At 34.6% G+C, this 22,569-nt stretch overlaps 1 protein-coding gene across 1 annotated transcript in view; it reads left to right on the plus strand.

Moving 5' to 3' along the window:
- GRIK2 (glutamate ionotropic receptor kainate type subunit 2) overlaps positions 1–22,569 on the plus strand; it is a 346,262-nt gene that overhangs the window by 300,152 nt on the left and 23,541 nt on the right. The window contains exon 14 of the mRNA XM_042881979.1: positions 14,427–14,652. Within this exon, the coding sequence (XP_042737913.1) occupies positions 14,427–14,652 (226 nt within the window). The remainder of the gene's footprint in view (positions 1–14,426; positions 14,653–22,569) is intronic.

The following is a 22,569-nucleotide window of genomic DNA, read 5'->3' on the forward strand; positions in this document are numbered from 1 at the left end:
ATTGAAATTACATTTTACTGTCTAACTGATGATGTTACTAACATTAACAGCGGAAGCCCAAAATACTCAGCAAAATGCACAGGTACACCCAGCAGTTCAGTGTATGAAATATTTCAAATCCTTAGCCATTCTGATAATTGTAGAATCATAGAATTATAGAATGCTATATTTTGGAATGGACATTAGAGATCATCTAGTTTCAGTCCCCCTGCTATAGGCAGGGATTCCTCCCTTTAGACAAGGTTGTTCAAAGCCCCATCCAGCCTGACTTTGAACATCTCTGGGAGGAGGCGTTCACAATCTCGTTGGATTCCAGTGTTCCAGTGCCTTGACATCCTTGCAGCAAAGAATTTCTTCCTGATATCCAGTCTAAACCTACCCTCTTACTGTTTAAACCATTTCCCTTGTCCTGTTGCTGCATGTCCTCATAAAAAGTCCCTCAACAGCTTTCTTGTAGGTCCCCTTCGTGTACTGTAAGGCTGCTATAAGGTCTCCTCAGAGCCTTCTCTTCTCCAGAGTGCAGAGCCCCAACTCTCTCAGCCTGTCCAGCCCCCTGATCATCTTCATGGCCCTCCTCCATCCTTCTTGTGTTGGGGTCCCCAGAACTGGACTCAGTACTCCAGGTGAAGTTTCATGAGAGCAGAGTAGAGCTCCCTCAACCTGCTGGTCACACTACGCTTGATACAACCCAGGATAAGGTTTGCCTTCTGGGCTGCAGTCCCGTATTCCTGCTCATGTTGAGTCTTTCATCACTGACAATGCCAAACAATTTTTAACATACCAGCTTATACAATATTTCTGTGGTGGCTCATGGATTTCATTTATTGCATGTAGTATAGTGTTGAATATCAGTTCCTACTTTTGCCTTTGTTTCAGAAGTCAGATATCACAAGATATGAACAAGAATTTCACTGTTTATATAGAATTCTGCATGACCACAAAAGTTAATGGATAATAAACTGTAACTGCTCTTAATGTGCAAATATACATACATAAATACAAATTAATATTTTGGTTAATAACAGAAGTATATAAATTCCATCACTGGATGATGTAGAAATACCAAATAGAAAGCCTAAACTGGGGCTTATCTTGATCTCATGTTGGTAATCTTGCTGGGTCTCACAGAAAAATTTTTATGCCATCTCTAGAATTCTCTGTCTTTTTTTTTTTTTAAGATATATGCTATGTTTTTATTTTTGATATTGTCTTCATTTTTCTTCCAAGAAATAGCAACATGAGATTGTTTTCTCCTATTTTTTACCTGTCATTCTGTCTTTTTTTTCCCTATCACATAATTTTTATTGCTTTTTGAAAATTGATTCCACAATTTCTTCTTCTACTTTTCATTACATTCCTGAAATAACAAGAATTTCTGTAGGAGAGAAATCAGATTTTTATTGTTTATGTCAAATATTTAGTAGGCTTAGAAACTTCCACTTTTGGGGAAAGTAATAGCACGTACACATTTCCCCTCCTCTTCTCTAATATATAAAATATTTATGTTATGTGAACAATCAATATCTTTGCAGTGGTAGTTTGCCTTTTTGGAATTTGAATGTGAAATCTGAATTCACTATTTTTAGTTTATAGCTGAAGCTTTCCAATTCTTGAGGGGCGCAAAAAAATATAAGAACTGATGGAAGGTTGCATAAGTCTAACTTCTTAGTTCCTTGTTTTTGATGAGTAATGCAGGATGTACATTTGTTTCACAGGTGCACACAGAAAAAAGCTGAATATTGGAAGAAATAAGAGATCATAGTATTTTTCATCATAATCTTTCCAAGAATTTGGGGCAGCTGTCCAGGTTGCTCAAACCATATTAACTGAGTACATATCTGATAGACCACTTCACTGTTGTCACAAAATCAAAATCCTGTATATATGTTAAAACAGACAATGTAAAATGTTTTCAAAATGTACTCAAATTAATGTTAATTTTGGAATTTAAAGTTCATTTCATCTTTTTTTTTTTTCTTTTTTTTTTTTTTTTTTTTTTTTGTGTGTGTGAAGATATGGGAGCTATTGGTAATAGGTGAATGGTTGGACAGGATGATCTTTTAGGTCTTTTCCAACCTCGATGATTCTATGATTCTATGATTCTAGAGTTCTACTAATACTGCAAGCTGAATCCTTTTGTAGGTAGATTTAGAACAGCAAAAATTTCTGTAGTTTGTACAGAATAGTGGAAATATGGTGCATGTCATGGTGGTTTTTTTTGTTTGTTTGTTTTCTTTTTCCACTGATTTTGCTTCTGCTTTTCCTCTACTAAAGCTAGTGATAAACCTTTCCTCACTGGCAATTTCCAAGTACTTAATTCCCACAAAATTTGAGAGTGACTGTCTGACAAAATTGGAATACATCAATTAATAATGTTGAAAAGTGATTCCTTCTTCTACCTGGCAGGTACTGGTTCTTCTGGCTGTTCTCCACCATAAATGAAGCAGAGCCTTTGCAGAATTTCCAGTCTTCACAGACTGTGTTCCTTTTTCTGTTATACTACAGTTTTTATACTGCCTATTCTCATCTGTTACAGTTATCCAAATTGCAGAATGTTAATAAACACATAAATTGTATCCTACTTTAACTTTCATTAAGTTATACAAATTCATCAGTACTGCAACTTTCTCTATCAACTTCTGAAAAGTTGGGGTGGAACTCTATCTATCAGTGTTAAAACCTGCTCTAAACTGAATCTTACAACTCTGCTATTGCACATACTTTCTGTACGGACTGCCTTATGTGTTATATTGCTTCTTCTCAAATATGTAGTTCAGGAGACTACAGATGTTTCAAGATACAATTTCCAGAATTATTCCAAAACCTGACAGATTTGCTAACAAACAAGCTGTTTCCCTGATCAGTATCCTACCACTCCTCAGTACTTTTGATATGAACCACATATGGCATCAATCCTGCTTGCCTGAATTAACTCCAATTTTATAGTGACCAAGGTCACACAATTACAGAGAAAAACTCAGCTGTTCATAGCCAGCACATATGGTTCAGAGTTGTTCGTAATGTACTTGCTATAATGAAAAAATACAGTATGCTAAATCCAAATCCCATTGCAGAATACCTCAGTGGTGGCTTATGCTAATGTATAGCAGGCAAATATTTACAGGAGATATTTTGTGAATAAATAATTAAAAATATTTCTTGGCTTACATTTTCAGGGGTTTAAATCTATTATTATTGTAATTATTATTATAATATAATAATATTATACTATGTTTTTTAGATCTGGCAACAGAACTTACAGGAACATACCAGTCTGTCTTGATGCCACTAGACTTCTGTCATAGCCAATCACTAGCATAATGATGGTCTTGACAAAAGGAAAAAACAATTGAACTTCAGTTAAGTTTTGGAAATCTGAGAAGAGAAATAAGATATACTTATGTCTAACTGTTTCAAGGAGCAAATTAGTGAGTAAGATTTAGGGGGCTTCTATCACTTCACCTCATTCAAAAAGATCTCAAATGATAGAAGTTTGTTTGCTAATGCTGTCTGATGAGTTACTTTCAAATTATAAACAACAGAACTTTTTAAGCATAATATATTGATTAGCACTTAGTACACAAGGACTAATTTTGCTTTGAACATCACACAAATATCTCCCTGGCCAGAGTGGATTTTATGGTAGTAAAATTCTTTATTCATGTCACTGTGATAAATTCTCACTCTTAGAGGTAAATATTTAAAGCAGTATTTATGAACTTTATGCTTAGTTCTAGCTTTCATATGTTATGTGCGTAATAACAAATAAAAATGTTCTCCTATTTTGGAAAGGAGGATTGCTTCCAGCTCAATCCAAGAACAAAATTTTCTTCTGCAATTTGTATCAGAAAACAGGCAGTGAGCAGAAGTGGATTTATCTTTACAGAGCATATATAATATATGCTTTAAAAACAGATTAAGTTTTCTTGATGTCTTATTCCTACTTACAAAAGGAAAAACAGTGTGAGAAATACCACAATTCTAATCTCCAAGCTATTTTTGCAGAAAGAACCATTGTGATGTTAGCTATAATTCAAAAGAGAACTATAAATCATTCTGATATAAAAGGCAAGGAAGTGTTTTGTAATCCATTAGTGATTTTCTGAGCTATAAAATCTGTACTGATTTCCAGGTCAAAGACGATAATGAATATTTGTTTCAATAGCACTTTTTTTTTTTTTTAACCATAAATTTTTTTGAATATTTAATATTTTTTTCAAAATCTTTGATTTTTAAAACAAAAAGCAAGCACAATCAGGAAAGAGTAAAAATGTCTTTCTCTGAGCACTGCATTTTTCATTCCTTGTAGATCCACTCTTGGCAGAAGCACCTTTTCTACCTTTCTTTCATTTGTGCTCTATGGACCATGAAAACTGCTGTTATGAAGGAGAGAACACTGTATGCATTACTTTTATTGTTTTTATGCTGACCCAACAAAATCAAAATTGGCTTGCTCACTTACAGGATTTCAGGCCTCAGCAGTCTGAAAAAATAGGGGAACAAAAAAAGAAAGGAATAAGAAGGCCAAAAAGGAAGGAAAAAAAAAAAAAAAAAGAAAAAGAAACATCCTGAGGTCAAAGTCAATGAGACCAGCTTGATAAAAGGGAAGAAGTCTTTTTCACTTTTCTTTGATGACTGAGTAAAAGTCAGTCTCAGAATTTTAAGAGACCATAAACAAATCCCAAACTACAAAGTTCATTTTTATAACTAATGGTAATGTGGTCTGAAAATAATCAGAAGCTTACTTGTATTAATATGGTCTGTCTGTTGAGTGGTAAATTATGAGTAAGCTGATTTAAATTTGGTCTGTTATCCACTGGAGTTGGAGGAATGTGTAATATTTTCTGTATACTTGAGATGCTAGTGATTAACACAGTACGCTCTAAAAGCTCTGCATTAGCCTACATCAATATTCAAAACTGTACTGCAGATATGTGAAAGCAGAGTTTGGATCTTCTTTGAAATCATATAATGGAAGCATCAAATTTTGATATGCAACTAAGATCAAATTGTGTTTTACACATAATGTGTTAGGCTATGTCAAAAGTGGTAAATATACTGTTTCTGCTGCCTGAAAAAGTAACATTTGCTTTTAGAGTGTAGAGTTAGCTAAGGCTTATTCAAAAATAGAAATTATTTTAGTCACTAAAACTAATTTGTTTGAATTGTTTGAAACAAGGTCTGGAAATAGGACTGTGAAAAACTAGAAAGATAACTTTCGTTCTGATTAATGTAGCTGATGATGATATTTACCATTGTTTTCATATATTTCTTTTTATTTCAGAAGTCCTGGTAAAGGACCAGGATCCAATTGTTTTCCATTTCAGAAACACTGAACAGTTTGGAGAAACCAGTATCTATTTCAAAGAACAAAGAGAACACAGAGTCATGTTAAAAACTAGAATAGATGGATTAGCAAAAGCAGGTATAAAGTGCTGAAACAAAAAGAACAAAAAACATGAGAAGGAAAGAAAATATATTTGGTTTTTGAGAGACAGATATTTGAACAGTAGAAGTCAGTCTTTCCAAACTTAAATTTGGTGTCAGTTTAAGAAAGTGATCAGGCTATTTAAGTGTATTTACAATTTATTGTCACTTATGAAAGTGTTAGATAGCCTTATCTTTGGATTTCCCTGCATTTATAATGTTCAAACATTCCTAAAATGTTATTTGCTAAAGGCTGTTGGTTTGTTCTTTCAGTCTTAAGATTGTCATCCTATGATTTGAAATGTATTCAATTAATTAACTTTGTTTATCTGTCTATTAATTGTATTAATCCTCTGTGTATTAGAGACATATCCCAAATGTCTTAGAACAGCTGTGAGCCATAAGTGGAAATGTTTGCTTTCCTTAAACTTGACAACTAGGCTCCCTACATTCAGAATGACTTGTTGAGATACATGGGTGCTTTTGCCATTATTAGCAACATCAGAAACATATTCTTTTAGCTTATTTCAGAACTATGTAAATTTAAGGCACTTGTCAAAACAAAATGTCAAATGTATAAAAATAAATAAGGAATGAATGAATTAAATGTATTACATGGACAGTTCAGCCTGGATTTTCACACTGGTATTCAGGATTGCCATGGGGATTATGTATGAAACAATTGGTATGAGCACACTTGAGTTTCAAAGAATTGAAGTGTGAAAAAGCCTTAGAAAAATGCACATTTCCCAGATAGTAAGGGGTTTGTCTTTACCTAGAAGTATAAACTACATAAATTTACAATGTTTTTGTTTGTTTATTTCAAACACAAAATGACTTTTCTTTTTGTTGTTGTTGTTTGTTTGTTTGAGAAAAAGAAAAAAAAATAGAGAGAAGTGTCACTGCTCACCATAATAACTTGAAAGCTGTTTAAATTGAAAGCAAGATCTTAGATTAGTTTATCCAGGACTTGGTTAAAGTAGGACTTGGATATTTCTAGCGAGCACATTCCATTATTTCTCCTGGCTACATATATGCCAAATCTTAACTGTTCTCATGGTGAATACATTTTTCTTTTATATTCACAAAGAATTTTCTTTCAGCCACTGCTTCTTTTGCAATTGTCTCTTATTCTACCATCATGCATCCTAGTGAAGAGAATATCTTCAAGTTCTCTCTAATTTTTTTTCTATAGGTAATGAAAGAATGTGATATGCAAGCCCTCCTTTCTTTAGCTTGAACAACTCCTTTTCCTTCAGTTATACTTTGTAAGTTAAGATCTCCAATACTCTGATGGAGGACCAAAATGGACCACGGTGTTCCTGGAATAGCCTGACAAATGTCAAGTGTTGTGGAATAAATTCATTTTGCATTCTGTTTGCTATAATCTTGCTGATACAAGCTAGTTTGTTTTTACCACTGCAATGGAGCATCTGTTATTACTGCTAATTGTAGAATCATAGAATTGTTTGACTTGGAAGGCATCCTTAAAGGTCATCTAGTTCAACTCCTCTGCAATGAACAGGGACACATACAGCTAGACCAGGTTGCTCAGAGCCTTGTCCAGCCTGACCATCAGTGTCTCTAAGTACAGGGCTTCTACCACTTCTCTGGGCAACACCTTCCAATGCCTCACCGCCCTTATTGTAAAAAGCTTCCCTATATCCAGTATAAATCTCTCCTTTTTTAGTTCGAAACCATTTCCCTGTGTCCTATCACAACAGACCCTGCTAAAGTGTCCTCTTCTTTTTTACAGCCCCCTTTTAGATACTGCTTTCAGGCCACTCTCAGATCTCCCCAGAGCTGTTCTCCAACTTAACAGCCTCAGCTCTCTCAGCTTGTCCTTGGAGGGGAAAAGTTTCATCCCTTGAACAATTTTTGTGGCCCTCATCTGGACATGCTCCAGCAGGTCCATGTCTCTCCTGTACTGAGCACTTCACACCTGGATGCAGTACTCCAGATTAGATCTCATCAGTGCAGAGTAGAGGGGCAGAATCACCTCCCCTGTTGACCACGATTCTTTTGGTGCAGCCCAAGATACGGTTGGCTTTCTGTGCTGGGAGGACACATTCCTGACTCATGTCCAGCTATCCATCCACTAGTAACCTCCAGTTCCTTTTCAGCAGGGATGTGCTCTATCCTTACATTGCCCAGCTGGCACTGGTAGTGAGGATAACCATGACCCAGGTGCAAGACCTTGCACTTCGCTTTGTTGAACCTCATGAGGGTCACTTTGGCCCACTGTCCACTTGAATCCACAAGTCCTCTTCAGCCAAGACACATTCTTGCCAATCAATTTCCAAACCTGCACAGAAGCTTGGGATTACTTTGTCACTGGATAGACTTTGTGTTTATCTTTGTTCAGTACTAGGCAATTGTTGTTTATCTTAATTTTCTGGCCTCTCGAGGTATCTCTGCAAAGTAGCTCTTTCTTTTTCCAGTGTATTTCTACAACTAAAAAACTTTGTGGGAATGCTTTCAATACCGTTTTACAAACTGTTTATGAAGATACTGAACCATATCAGATTAAGTTCAGATCTTTGAGGCAATCCACTCAGTTTTACAGAAGGAAAGAATAAATTCTTTCAGACATAAAAAAATCATTAATCCAGTATCTTAAAAAAAAGGTTAGTTAAAAATAAAAAAGTTATTTGAGTCCAGTAACAATATAGAGCTCAGGAAAACAAAAGCCACAGGTACTATCGGCCTCTAGAAATAGAAAATAGTGTGGTAGTACTGGGAGTCTGCCATTTTATTTCATGATGTAAAGAATGTCTTGGTTTTATTCACATGTATTGAATAGCAGTTCCAAATGCATAGGAACTGGGCTTCTGATTTATTTATTTGGTATTTAATCTTAGTTACATTTAATCTTTTTTTTTTTTTTTTTGTTATTACTGCTTCTTTTTTGTTAAAATACTGCATGGTTGTGACCAAAGTTCTTTGCACAATTGTACATTACATCTGAATGCTTTTACAAGACTTTAAGTAAGTAAATTGCATGCCATCATTAAAACAAATATCTCCATTAAGGTACCAGTAATAAGGCATTCTATACAGTCCTCTGTAGAAAAGGGTCAGAAGTTGCCTAGCACACTTTTACTGTACAATTGCTTAATCTTGTCTTGTATCATGAGGTATACTTCCCTGACCTTTGATCCTTGTTTATTTTGGCATTCACCCAACATCTTTATATTTTTCTACCTTATACTCCAGTCTCACTGCTCAGATATTTGTCTTTCCAAGACTGTACTTCAGGGGACAATATTAATGTATTCCTAATAATGATTCTCCTGTTTCCAGCCTTAGTTATATGCACAGCATGAGACTAACTTAAAGCCTTTGCCATACCTTCTTTTGTGATCTCTAGTATGCATAGTTACCTTCCATTAGTCTTTAATTTAAGAACACTGAGAATTTTTACTGTGAGTATACTCTGAATGTGACTGTTAGAACTACGATTTTATGCACCAGGTATGTAAGTTTTTTTTATTTGTTCAACCTTTTAATGTTCAACTTCTATGTTATTTAGTTCTCCTTTTTAATTCAGTGAAACTCAAATGTTGCAAGTCATAGGCAGCTTTCTTACTGTTCTGTATTATCTTCAGCATTACTGAGGGAACACAGGCATGATAAATCATGTCTTCACAGGTTATCTTATGCAGACATCATTTCCAGTTGATTTTGCATTAAGCTGGATGTTGAGGCAGTGCTTTCCAGTTAGATTACACAAAATGGTGAAGTAACTCAGAGAAAATAATCCACTTCCTTGATGGAGTAAGTTGATTAACCAGACTGATTTGTGCACAATGAAAGGCAATAGAAACATAACATAAATTGTAGCATCTGCTTCTATTGATATGAATGACACAGTCATAACCACCAGAAGCAAAATGTACATACTGGAGTGTCATTCTGTTTAGTTCAATGTCAAATGGGCTCCTGATGCTTTTGATTGTTCTAGCTTCTTGAGTTTAGTTAGTTGAATCTGCTGAGCAACTTTCCAAACACAGAGGAAAACCATTTGTGATTGTATTTTACTGAATCAAATGCTTTGTTTTGTTTTCTCAAATAACTATTCTATGTTATGCATAAAACAAATCTCTTTTATTATACGTTGTTTTTGTAAGATTTCTAAACACCACTTTGAATTTAAGTCACAAATAGGTAGGCTGTTTTCTTTGACATCATTTCAGTTCTGCCTTTTAGGGATGGAAGAATCATAGAATGACAGATATCTTGAGTAGGAAGGGACTCATTGAGGATCATTGAATTCACCTCCTGACTCTACACAGGACCACTCAAAATTCAAACCATGCTTCTGAGAATGTTGTCCAAATTCTTCTTGAAATCTGTCAGGCTTGGTGCCATGACCACTGCCCTGGGAAGCCTGTTCCAGGACTTGACCACTCACTGGTGTAAAACCTTTTGTTAACAATCAACCTAATCCTCTCCTGATGCAGCTACATGCTGTTTCCTTGTGTCCTGTCACTGTCACCAGAGAGAAGAGTTCAGTCCCATCCCATCCAGTCCCCTCATGAAGAAGCTATAGGCCACCATGAGGACTCCTCTCAGTCTCTTCTTCTCTGGGCTGAACAAGCCAAGTGACCTCAGACACTCCTCATACATCTTTTCCTCTAAACCCTTCACCATCTTCATAGCCCTTCTGAGGAATTTCTCTAGTAGTTTTACATCTTTCTTATACTGTTGTGCCTAAACCTGTACCCAGTGCTTGAGGTGAGGCCACACTAGCTCAGAGTACATTGGGACAATCCCTTCCCTCACCTAATTGGCAGTTCTGGGTCTCATGCACCCCAGGATATGGTTGGCTCTTTTTCCTGCCAGGGCACATGTGGACTTGGATTCAACTTGCTATCAACAAGAATCAACCCTCTTGTCCCCTAGTCCATACAAGTATAACTTGCCCCATCCCAGATGCAGAATCCAGCATTTGCTCTTCTAAAACTTCATGTGATTGATGATTGTCCAGCCCTCTAATTTGCCCTTTTCTCCTTGCAAGGCCTCTCTACTCTCAAGGGAGTCATCAGATCCTCTCAATTTAAGGTCATCCACAAAATTACTTAATATATATTCAAGTCCTGCATCCAAGTCACTGATGAAAACATTAAGGTGGATTTTTGTGAAAAAATGTTTTTTTTTGGAACTCTAATAATGACTAGTTGCCAGCCTGATGTAACCTCATTTACTATATCCCTTTGAACCTGACCTGCCAATGAGCTGTTCAACCACCAAGTTATCTTTTTGTATAGCTGTATTCTGGACATTTTGTCCAGAAAGATACTGTAAGAATCAGCACCAAAAGCTTTGCTGAAATCCAAAAAGAATACATCAACTGGCTTCCCCTGGTTACCTATGAGGGTAAACTTTTAATAAGAGGAGATTTAACAAGGGCTTTCCTTGTGAACATGTGTTGACTCTGAAGAATGTGTGCATTCAGATGTATTTCAACATGCCCTTAATGATCTTCTCCATAATTTTATCTGGCAAGAGTGATACTGACAGTATTGTAATTTTCAGGATCTTCTTTCTTGTCCTTCTTGAAAAATTGGATAATATTTGACAGATTCCAGTTCACTAGACCCTCTCCAGATTCCAAAGACTGTTGAAAAGTAATTGAGAGAGGTGTCAAGATTTTACATAATCTAGCTTTTTGAGTACTCTTGGATTAATCCTATCAGGCCTCGTATAAACATCCAGTTTGAGCAGCAAATCCTTCACAATTTCAGGGCTGGCAGGGAGTTTATCATTACTGCAGACATGGTTCTCCAACTCAGTTCTCTGAGAGTCTTCAAGCCTTTCATCAGCATTGAAGAAAGTAGGAAAGAAAGCATTAAACATCTCTGCTTTTTCTGTGCTCCTATTTGCAATGTGATCATCCTCCTCAAGAAATGGACCAATGTTATCTTTGGTCCTCTGTTAACATATTTTAAAAAGCCCTTCTTATTTCACCCACAGTAATGGCCAGCTTCAACTCTAATTGAGCTTTGGCCACATGAATTTTTTCACTACAGCAGTATCTTTGTATGTTGCCTGACCTCACTTCCTGTGGCCGTATTTGTGTTTGCTCTGCATAAGCTCTATAAGAAGATTCCTACCCAGCCAACCCAATCTTCTGCTCCAACTGCTTGACTTCTGACATTTTGGAATTGCCTTTTTCTATGCTCTTAAGAGGTGGTACTTTGAAAGCGACATGCATGGTTAGATCCCCATGCATTTAAAAGCAGTTTCCCAAGGGACTTTGCTAATTAATTTCCTAAGCAATCTGAAGTCTGATTTTAGTTCTTTAATTAATTGATGTCATCATCCTGGCTCAGTGGCCTATAGTAAACTCCCACAACAACAGATGTTTTATTTGATTGTCCCTTGATCCTGATCTCAACAGTGTCATCACGAATTGAGAGCTCTATACATCTTTACAGATAACCACTCCCCACATTACTTGCCTTGCTTATCCCTGCTTAAGAGCCTATAATCATTCATCAGTGCACAATGGTCACAGGACTCTTCCCACCAGGTTTTGCTTACATCAGTGATGTTGTAGCTCTGAAACTGAGCCAAGACTTTATCTCCTCTTGTTTGTACTGTTTGCACTGATGTAAAAATATTTCAAATGTGTTTCATGGTAGCTAGCACCTCCTGAAGAAGATTGAAGGGTTTCACTAACAGGAAGTCCCTCAAATTCCTGTGAACAGAAAACGTGGTGCAGATATTGTAGTATTTTGCTTACATGATAAAAAAAGAGATGACTATCTTTTCTATCACCCTTGATATCTTCTCTAGTGAGAGTCGTATGTGCTTTTGTTTTAGCACATAGCTTAATGTTATCTTCCACAGCTTCATTAACTGTGTAAAATTTTTATACTTCTTTAATTTTTACAGCAAGCATACTACTATGTAGAAGCTTTCTTTGATTTTATTTTGCTTATGACTTCTCTTCCTTCTTTTTCAGAAGTGTCATCCTAAATGATAAAGTTAGTCATCATAATGAACACATCCTGTCTTTGAGAGGTCTTTTTTCACATGCTTTTGTAGAGATAACCGTACCTTTTGCTAACATACTTTTACCTTGGTAATGGTTTTTTTTTTTTTTGCAACGTAAGTGCAGAAATACTTATGTGTGTTCATTATTATTTACTTTATTTTCTACTATGGCTCTCATGTGTTTTTTTTCCTTCTCAGCGTGCACCAGCAATGTATTTAATAGTTTACCCAAATTGTTTTCTCTGCAAATTCCTTATATTACTCAGATTATTTATATTGGCTTAAATGTTTGCTTTCAGTAGCGGAATAAAGATTGTACGGTAAAAAATTAAATGATAATACAGGCAAAATTTTACAAACATTGGAAAACACTTATTTTCCATTCTTTCTATATTACATAGTAATGTACAGCCGATGTGCATTGCTTAAAGTATCTTATTCTGCATATAGTGTAGTATTAAGTGCTTCAAAGAATTATTTGATTGAGAAAACAAACCTATGAATAGAGACCATATCTGTTTGTTCTTCTTAATTCTATGGATTCACAGTATCTTCTGAAGAAAAAAATTACTTTCTCTTTCATTGTTACTAAAACCTTGTATGGTCATTTGCATAACATTCAGTACAGAAATAATGTGTTCATGCAGAATGTTCATGCAGAGTTCTAGAAGTCTTCCGTTTTGTTAGCATTGACACTAGAGTTACTTCAAATGCTTGTTTTGCTAAGTCCTCAGGCAGACTGAAATAGGTCTTGGATTCTGTCCTAGCACGGGGACAAAGTTGTCTTTTTTTCTTTTTTTTTCCTAAATAAATGTTCTTTTCATTCCACATACAATACTAATCCTTCTTTAGGCATATTTATGGCTGCCAGTCAGTGGAGCTTCAGAAAGGTTTGTAGTGTCAATCTTTGCTTAGTATCTCCATCAGAGCTGATGGCAAAGTTATGTTTAGGCTGACATTAAAAGATGAAAGATGCCTGAAAGAGCTTGATTATACCAGTTTTTATACCGTATATCTACATTTTATTTTCTATACAAGATATAACTTTAATGAACATTTTCTGATATATTTGAGTTTGGAACATTATTAAGCATGTGGTGACAAATGTAATATGCAATGATCAAGTGTTCTAATGCCTTCGTTTTATCATTATCTCTTACACAGTACTGTAAAAAAGTGAGGGGAGGTGATACGTTTGTGGTTTTTTGTTTGTTGGTTTCGTTTTATTTTGTTGGGTTGCTTTTTTTTTTTAAGCCGATGTGTCGAGAAAAGGAGTAGCTCCTCTATGGCTGTGCAGCAGCAGTTTGTACCAAATTGTCGTCTCCTTTGTCTCTTTCTCATCCATAACACAATAGTGCATTGCATTCAGGGTATACTAAAGCAACAGATACATATTAAACTTTAGGACTTTTAGCTGTTAATTTTGTAATGGCAAATAAACATGACTATAGTGTGGTAAGTTGTATATTTGTTGCCTTCTTCCTCATGACTTTTTTTCTCCATACATTGCTATCTGTAAGTGTTCTGACTACTGCAAGCTGCTCCACTGTGCAGAAAGTTTTTAAAAGTAGTTTTTAAAAGCTCAGGAGTAGGGTAATGACTGAAATATGAGTGAATTTCAAACATACAAGAATACAACAAATTCTCCTATGAAACTCACCAGTACTGTTGATGAACTTGACTGTATTAAAATCCTTAATAGTTTTTCACTGACTTTAAAAACTTTTAGGTTTTAACTCTACACGAATAAAAACGTGCACAGAATGAAAAATAGATTAACTAAAATATAACGCATTTTCTACAAAATGTGTCCATCTGCTTTGTTTTCCACATATGTGATGAAATATATAGACACTCTTACATTTGCTGTTGTAAAATCTGACATGTGCAATAAAACATGATAAGAGGTAAGAGGATAATGTGTAAGTTTGGAATTTGCATTCACTCTTAAACATGTTTTATCTTTATTACTGTTCTATCTAATATTTGTCTTTCAGAAATCCAAAATCTCCACTTATGATAAGATGTGGGCCTTCATGAGTAGCAGGAGGCAGTCAGTACTTGTCAAAAGCAATGAAGAAGGCATCCAGCGTGTGCTTACCTCCGACTACGCGTTTTTAATGGAGTCGACAACCATTGAGTTTGTCACACAGCGGAACTGTAACCTAACACAGATTGGAGGCCTGATAGACTCAAAAGGTTATGGCGTGGGAACTCCCATGGGTAGGTTATATGTCAATTCATTGATCTCTCTTCATTAATCTTTGTTGCTGTAATAGAAAAGCTCCAATATACTGTTGCTTTTTCTACATTACTAGCTTTCCTTTCGTTCTCTTTCTCCTATCTAAAGAAAACCATGTTTTACCAGCATTTATGGATTGTATTTCATTATCTAAATAGAAAAAAAAAACCAGTTATTTGAAGAAGTTGACCATTTTTATATGATGGTTCTCTAATATGATTCCTTCCATATCCTCAAAAATAACAAAATTACATTCCACAGCCCTGATACTTTTCAATATTTTCTAAATGTTGAACTTTGTTTAGATAATGAAGTGCTAGTGTTTTTTCAAAATTTTCAGTAGCAAAAGCTGATGACATGAAGCATCTATGGTGAGAAAGCTAAACACTAAGATTCTTAAAATAAGAGGAAAGATTCCATAGCATGCCTTGTATAATCCACAAACAGAAGAAATACTAAATTAACTTTGTGGAATATGCTTTTGCAAAATGATTCAAATTCAGTAAATATTATCTGAGTCAGTTTTTCTGACAGTGTACAAAAATTTGGCTGCAAAATTAGAAGCCAACAACAAGAACTGGTTTCTAGCATCCATAGAATGAGATTCAGCAAGCACAGATGTTCTGAGTTCCCTTTGTCTGCAGTGACTATTGAAAGACATGAGCTGAAGATCCAGCTTTTGATTTCAGAATACATAGGAATACTGCCCAGTGATCCTACTTAATATTGCTCTGAAGATGTTTTTGCAAGACTGATAATGGTTTTGATTTAAATTTAATTTTAAGGAGAATGTATTGTTTTGTTGTTAATATGAATATGCTTGATGTGTTTGTTTTTTTGTTTTTTTTTTTTCCCATATAGTTCTTACACTTGTTATTGATTTTATTTGTGTTAGCATTATATTAAACCATTGTGTGGGTAAAGTTGACTCTAATATTGTATATTAAGAACATGATAAGAAAGATTAAGTTATAAACATTACTGGAATATATTGCATAAAGGGGTATCCAGTAATACAGAACATTTCCTGTAAACTGTGAATATTTACTGAAACCTTAAAATTGTTTTAATTTTAGTGATTTTGGTAATTAGATATGCAATTGATACCTCCTGAAGAAATTATGATTCTGTTCATTTTGTCTTTGAACAATTAGTTGCTAGGCATTTAGTTTTAATGCATATACCTTTTCAAAAAATCATATTCTATTGAGAAAACAAATGAAAACCAAATGTAAAACCAAAAGCAAACTTCTAGAGTGACCAGTAAAGATTTAGAGAAAAAAATAACTGGATGTAAAGAGACAATTATGTCTCAGTAAGTAAACCGTCCTTTTGGCTTTATTCAGCTTTATTCAGAGAGAACAGGCAGTAGTAGTACGTTTCTTCATTAACTTTAATTTGTATCAAAGACATTATTCAGCACTTAACAATCTACAACTAGTAATAAAAAATGATCAGGGTCAAGATAAACAACATAACTGTGAAAGGGGATCCGTTAGCTGACAGTTGTCTTGCAACCAAAATAAAACAAGTAGAGGATACATAGGAATCAGATTTCCAAAGGAGGGGAAAAAAAAATATTTCAAACAGTAGTAAACTAAAAAAAAATATTAAAATATGACCTGTAAAACAGGTGAGGCTTTCATAAAATAAGATCTGAATCAAGATTTTCATAAAAGATTTAGGAGTAAAACAGCATTTGGAAATTTATCAGGACAGCTAAGAATAAGAGATTAATCCTTTCTTTAGACAGTACTTATAAAATGTTATCCAGATGTATGAACTAACATTTATAAATTGTATTCTCTGTACAAATGTGGTGTCTCAGTTGAAGGAGACTAGGTTGCCCCTGCAATAGTAAGGGAAATCTTAGGAAAAAAAATATCTATAGTGCCTGTCAGAATATTTCGTGAAATATATCACTTTGCTGAAGCAAAAAGATATTACAAAGATGTGCATAATACAAAATTAAGCCATATATTATAATTAGAGTCATTTCTACAGGAAACATTAACTCCATAGTCTTTAAAGGACCTTTTGGCATAGTTACATCTTGAGAAGTATATATTATTTCATGATTATGGAAGATGTTTATGAAGATATGAAATTGAGTGATATTTCTTTAGTCAATAATCCAAAGAGTAACTTGTCAAGTGCTTGAGAAACTACAGGATAATGATCTCAAAACTAAGCACACATTACTGCTCATGCCTCTTTGGGAAACTACTTGCAAGAACATCTGAATATAAAAATATGAAATTTGTTCAGATAGAGGCACCTTGTCTGAAAGCTATTGATGTCATCTTCCCAAATTTATAAAAACATCTGGTTTACCTCCTGGAATAGTGTATTGAAGTGGCAGAAATATCTTCATGAAAGATCAGTTCTGTCGAATATGGTTGTTATAGACTTTATGCCAAATAAAGTAGAATGAGTATGGTTAGTTTTGCTGAACTATATCAAAGGAAGTTCCTTTATGGCTAGTAGAGAGAATATAATTTGCTTGAGTTCAGGAAGCTACAAACAGGAGAAGTAAAAGCTTTCTTAACAGGAAAATATGCTAGTAGCTTATGATACAATAATTGTTTGGAAAATGCAAAACCCCCAAATATGGCAGCAGCTTAGAACACTGCAGTAAAAGTTTTACAATCGGAGATAGAAAATTGTATAGGATGAGGAGAAAAAAAAAAAAAAAGAATGAAAGAAACAAACAAAAAACCAAAAAGAAGTTCAGGAAGTATATGGGCATCAATTGTTTCCACGCACTAAAGAAATGAATGAAGTCTGCTTTAATCCTTTTGGAAGTTTTAGTATTGTGAAAGCATTTATGAAGTAAACAAAATTTAGTGTGCTGTAATATAGCCATGGTGTGGGAAATTGATACTGTGTACTTTGGGCACATAGTGGAACTAGCACACAGCTTTAAAATTAACAAAATTCACAGATGTTTGGAAGAGGTGTGAGACAGCATTGTGTATGTTATCTTTGCTTTCAGCTTTATTTAATGTCTCACTCATGACACAAAAAAATAAGCTACAGACAATAAATCTGATAAGTTATAGATGGAATGACCAACTCTCATGATTTACAACTAAAAATTAACTATATGTATATATAAAAATAATGTATATACTTGAAATCTTGAACTATAATGCATGAGATATTTCTGATAATAAATATGTAAATATGCATTATGTTCAGTTAGATATTATAAGAAATACGTATGTATTTATCTTAATGGTTGGAATTTGACTTTGCATGAGTATACACCTCAGCATCCATGGTTGATATTAGTTTAAGGAAGGGAAGGAGAAAGAGGGGAGGGGGAACACAGTGTAAGAATGAGAGGGAGGGAAAGACAGAAAAAGTATCAACCTGCTTGAGTATTCAAAATATTTTTTACATTTAACAATAGGTCTTTTGAAGTCATAATCACCTCCATTAGTTTTAATTGTCCCATTTCTTCACCATGCATGACAAAGATATTAAAAACTGAGTTTATTCTTGAAGGAATCCCAGCTGAGATAAATGTGTGTGATACTTCCATGTACTCATGATCTTCTGATCAAACATAACAAACAAGTCCATTTGTTTTCAAAAAGTCTTACTCTATGCAACAATATACATTTTATGCCTTACATGAACAGAGCTGGTATGACTTGCATTTGGTCAACACAAAGTACTGTAAACCAGACTAATATTATGTGAGAAACCCTAGTTTCTGTTCTGAGTATTTATGGACTATCTGAAGTGAACCACATGTAAGATTAGAAATTTATCTTCCATGCACTATGTATTAAGGCATTGATTGTCTATAATTAATACTTTTCATTTTTTTCTTACTCTCAAATTGGAAGAAACATATTTTTAAATCATCTCTAGAAAAAAAAAAAAAAAAAGGCATTCCTCCAACTCTCTCAAGTAGTATCATATTATTGTTTTTCAGATTTTTTTTTTATTTTCAGCATGGTTGACAGCTGGCTAGTTTCCATCTTACTTTGGCATATTTTTAGCTGAATTTCCTCTTGTTCTTCTATTCAACCTGGAGTACATAAGTTGCTGACAGTTGCATATGTCAAACCCACTTCATATGAGATCTACTAAGCATGCACCTTTCAGACAAGGTGGTAGATCAGGACTGTCTGAAACATGCCAGAGAGAACATGTGTGTGTGGACATACATGCACAGTAGTATATTTGACATTATGAAACCGAAAAATTATTGGTGTAAGCAACCCTAATAAAAAGCATTTATTCTAACTATTAGGAAATACAAAATAGTAAGGGATCTATGGGAGATAAGATTTACAGGAAAATAAATGGCACTCTATATAATTTCTCAGTTGCAAAACATACTGAGTAGGATCTATTAAATAACATTCTTCACTTCTACTAGTTTATGACTTTTCTCTTACTGTGATCAAAGTATGTCTCTTCTTACCACAGCATAATGTTATTCTTATCCCCGATCATTCCATGATGATGGACTATCAAGATGTCCTGAGAGAAAAAGGTAGGAAGGGTATAAGGTGCATATCACATGTCCCTTTATGATATGGAGGTACTTCACTTTACTTGGAGAGAAAATAAAACTCTCAAGACACAAATGAAATTAAACAGTATATTTTTGGGTGAAGATAAAAACATATTTTTTGGGTCAACATACAAACATGATTAGCAACAAACATTTCATCATCAAACTCAGTTTCATGGAATTACTCATTGAACAAAGCTGCAATAACCTGGAAACCACATCCAAGTATTAATTTTTTTTCATGTAAATATATCTGCACACTGTGTATTTATATATTTGCAACAGAAAGCTGACAGCTGCTGTGATACAAACAAGTCATACCTCATATGTCAAAAGCTTTCCAGCAGAGAGGCACTGGCCATGGGCACTAGATATTTGCATAGCCACTTAAGTTCAAAGAATGGAACAAAATTTCTAGGCTTTCATGTTGTATTCATTCAAAGGTGCCATTCTTAGTGAAGTTGCCTTTACTGTAAATCCTATGTGCAGAGGTTTCACACTGATAGACAGCTAAGTTACACCGTGCCACTCTCTCCCTCCTCAACAGAATATGATGAAAAAGTCTTAAACTAATATAAAGGGACATCACTTAGTAGTTACTGTCATGGGCAAAACAGATTCAGCATAGAGAGAATGATTTAATTTATTGCCTATTACTAGAAGACTAGATCAGTAAGAACTAAAGCAAGCTAATTATAAAATCATAAAATATCCTGAGTTGCAAAGGGACCCACAAGGATCATCAAATCCAACTTTCTTCTCAGAGCACTGTCCAAATTAGGCTTACTGTTAGCACTGTGGCATTCCCACAGCCCTGGGGATCCTCTTCTAGTACCTAACCACCCTCTTGGTGAAGAACCTTTTCCTATTATTCAGTCTGCCACTCCTGACACAACTCCTTTGGGTCTCTCACTGTCAACAGAGAGAGATCCCTCCCTTTTCTTTGTGCAGAAGCTGTAGATCATCAAGAGGCTGAACAAACCAAGAGACTTCAGCCATTCCTCACATCTTGCACTCCACATCTTTCACTGCTTCTGTTGCCCAAACAACACCTTCTCCTATCCATTCCGGGCCGCTCTTGAGGGGGTATCCGTGGGACAGCGGTTCATCCCTTCCTTCCGTCTGCTCTCGCAGAGCGCACCCGGCGTCATGCACGGCTCAGCTCTGACAGCGGCAGTCCCTCTGGAGCAGCTGGAGCTTGGCTCTGCTCTCACATGGCCAGCACTGGGCTCTGCTCACAGATCCCACCCCTGCAGCTCCCCGCTACCAAACCTTGACACGTAACCGTTGTGGTTTTTTTATTGTTTTTGTGTTTTTTTTTTTTTTTTTTTTTTTTTGTGAAAAAACTTTATAACTTTATTTTCAATATATTTTTCCTCTTAAAGAAGAAAACATATTTTTTCTTAAAAAATATCCCACATTTGCCCAACTTAAGTTATGACTTCCAAAAAGTCTCTTTGTTTGACTTATATAATGTGCAAATCACTAATATAATATGCAGGTCACTTGCACACAAAAATGTATTTATGTACTCTTGCGCAATGTAATTTAACTCAACATTTTTTGCTTAGGAATTAAATTATTTTATTTTTGATAAATCAGAGCCAATAATAGGGTTGTCTTTCTCAGTCTATTTATTTATTTATTTATTCATTTATCTTTTCTGCATTTCAGTCAGTTGTGTAGCAAGTAATTGAAATGCTGTTTGGAGTAAGTGTGTTTTGAAGACTGCAGTATTCATGTAATTTCATCAGACATAGAATCTGTAAAGAGAATTTCGCACTCCACCCCTTTAAATTAAAGAGTTCATTTAAAAAAAAAAAAAAAAAAAAAAAAAAAAAGGTTTTCAGGCAGTAATTTATGATCTGCTATTTCACATCTTCTCTTTGACTTCATGAATTATTCATATATATTTAAGCCATTACTAAATGCATACAATACTGTTCTTCCTATTTGGTGAGAAGTGGATTGAAATAGAATTTGAACAAATAGCATAATCAGCAAATGTGTAACAATTATCACATTGCATCCTACAGCACTGGAGGTTATCTGATTTATGAGCATTACTTGTATTTCTTAGGAGTGACCTAAAAAAAAAATACTCAGTAAAAGTTTAATTTTCATAATATTGAATTTTTTTTTGTTGATCTAACCACGGCCTTAATGCATGTATTTTACAAAAGATTTCATTACATGCCATTTTTAAGTGTTTTCAAATATAGAAACATTTAAATAGAGGCACAGTGGGGTTTATAAATTGCTTAAGAACAAAAGCTTTTAAAATACACTTGATATTTCAAAGAATAAAACAAATGTTTTTAGGAAAAAAAAAAAAAGAAAAGCAATTAAATTACTCTGATTTCCCAAATATACAGAGGACATTTCAAAATAATATTATGAAAACGATCTCAAAACAGCCTCCTTTATTCTCCTTTCAGAATCCTTTCAGAATTTGTTCAGCCTGCTCTCTTACTTCATTTATCATTCTAGTCAGAGGTTTGCAGCCTTCTTTTGTAATCAACCAAAAATTAGTTTGCATACATGCTTGTCTGTAAATTAAAAATTGGAGTAAATGCTTTATAAGTAATAGTACTTCAGTATCTTATAGATGTGTAGGATCTTGCCTCCTCAGTGTTGTCTGACTTTCAAAATACCAAAGCCTTAAATTCTACAGCTATGTGTCTGAAATAAATTTTTCTCTCTGAGCAGTTTTTACATCCAGGTTAATGTTTCAAAGAAGTGCCAATGTTTGTCAGAAAGAAATCTATTATGTTATTACTTATTTAGAACACAGTGATGCTAGAAATTTTTCCTGCTCTAGGTGCATGCAACTGTGACAAGATGAAGTCCAGCTTGACCAAGATTAAAGTATGAAACTCCTGAAATTTTATAAAAAAGAATTGAAGGTACAGTTGTCCGTAGTCAAACATAATCAAACATTATATAAAAGCTGCTAAAGTAGGGGACAGTCTATTATTTAAGCCCTGAGTGAATGAGGATATGTAGTATAGTTATCCTGCAGTTAACCTGTTCTGAAGATTCTGAAGGTACAGATGAGTATTTAGGTCTTTTTTTTTTTTTTTTCTTTTTTCCCGTTGATGCTTTTATTCTAAGAGAATATTGTAAAACTCCCTGAAAGAATTTTGAGCAGAATTCTTATTTCACTGAGCGCCCGTGGCTTTATTTAAGTGTTCCCAATGTCTTTTAGTGTAAGGAGTGTCATCAGGCCAATCACATTATTCTAATTCTTGCTAGTGCTCAGTTTTGACAGTTTTTGTCTTCTTGGTTACAAGATGAAGTTCTCTCCCATACTTCCAATTACTTTCAGGAGACAGATTTGCAGAAAAGAAATGACATTTTTTTC

The sequence above is a fragment of the Lagopus leucura genome, unplaced genomic scaffold (assembly GCF_019238085.1).
Source record: "Lagopus leucura isolate 7727_CA_CO unplaced genomic scaffold, USGS_WTPT01 Super-Scaffold_73, whole genome shotgun sequence".
NCBI lineage: Eukaryota > Metazoa > Chordata > Aves > Galliformes > Phasianidae > Lagopus > Lagopus leucura.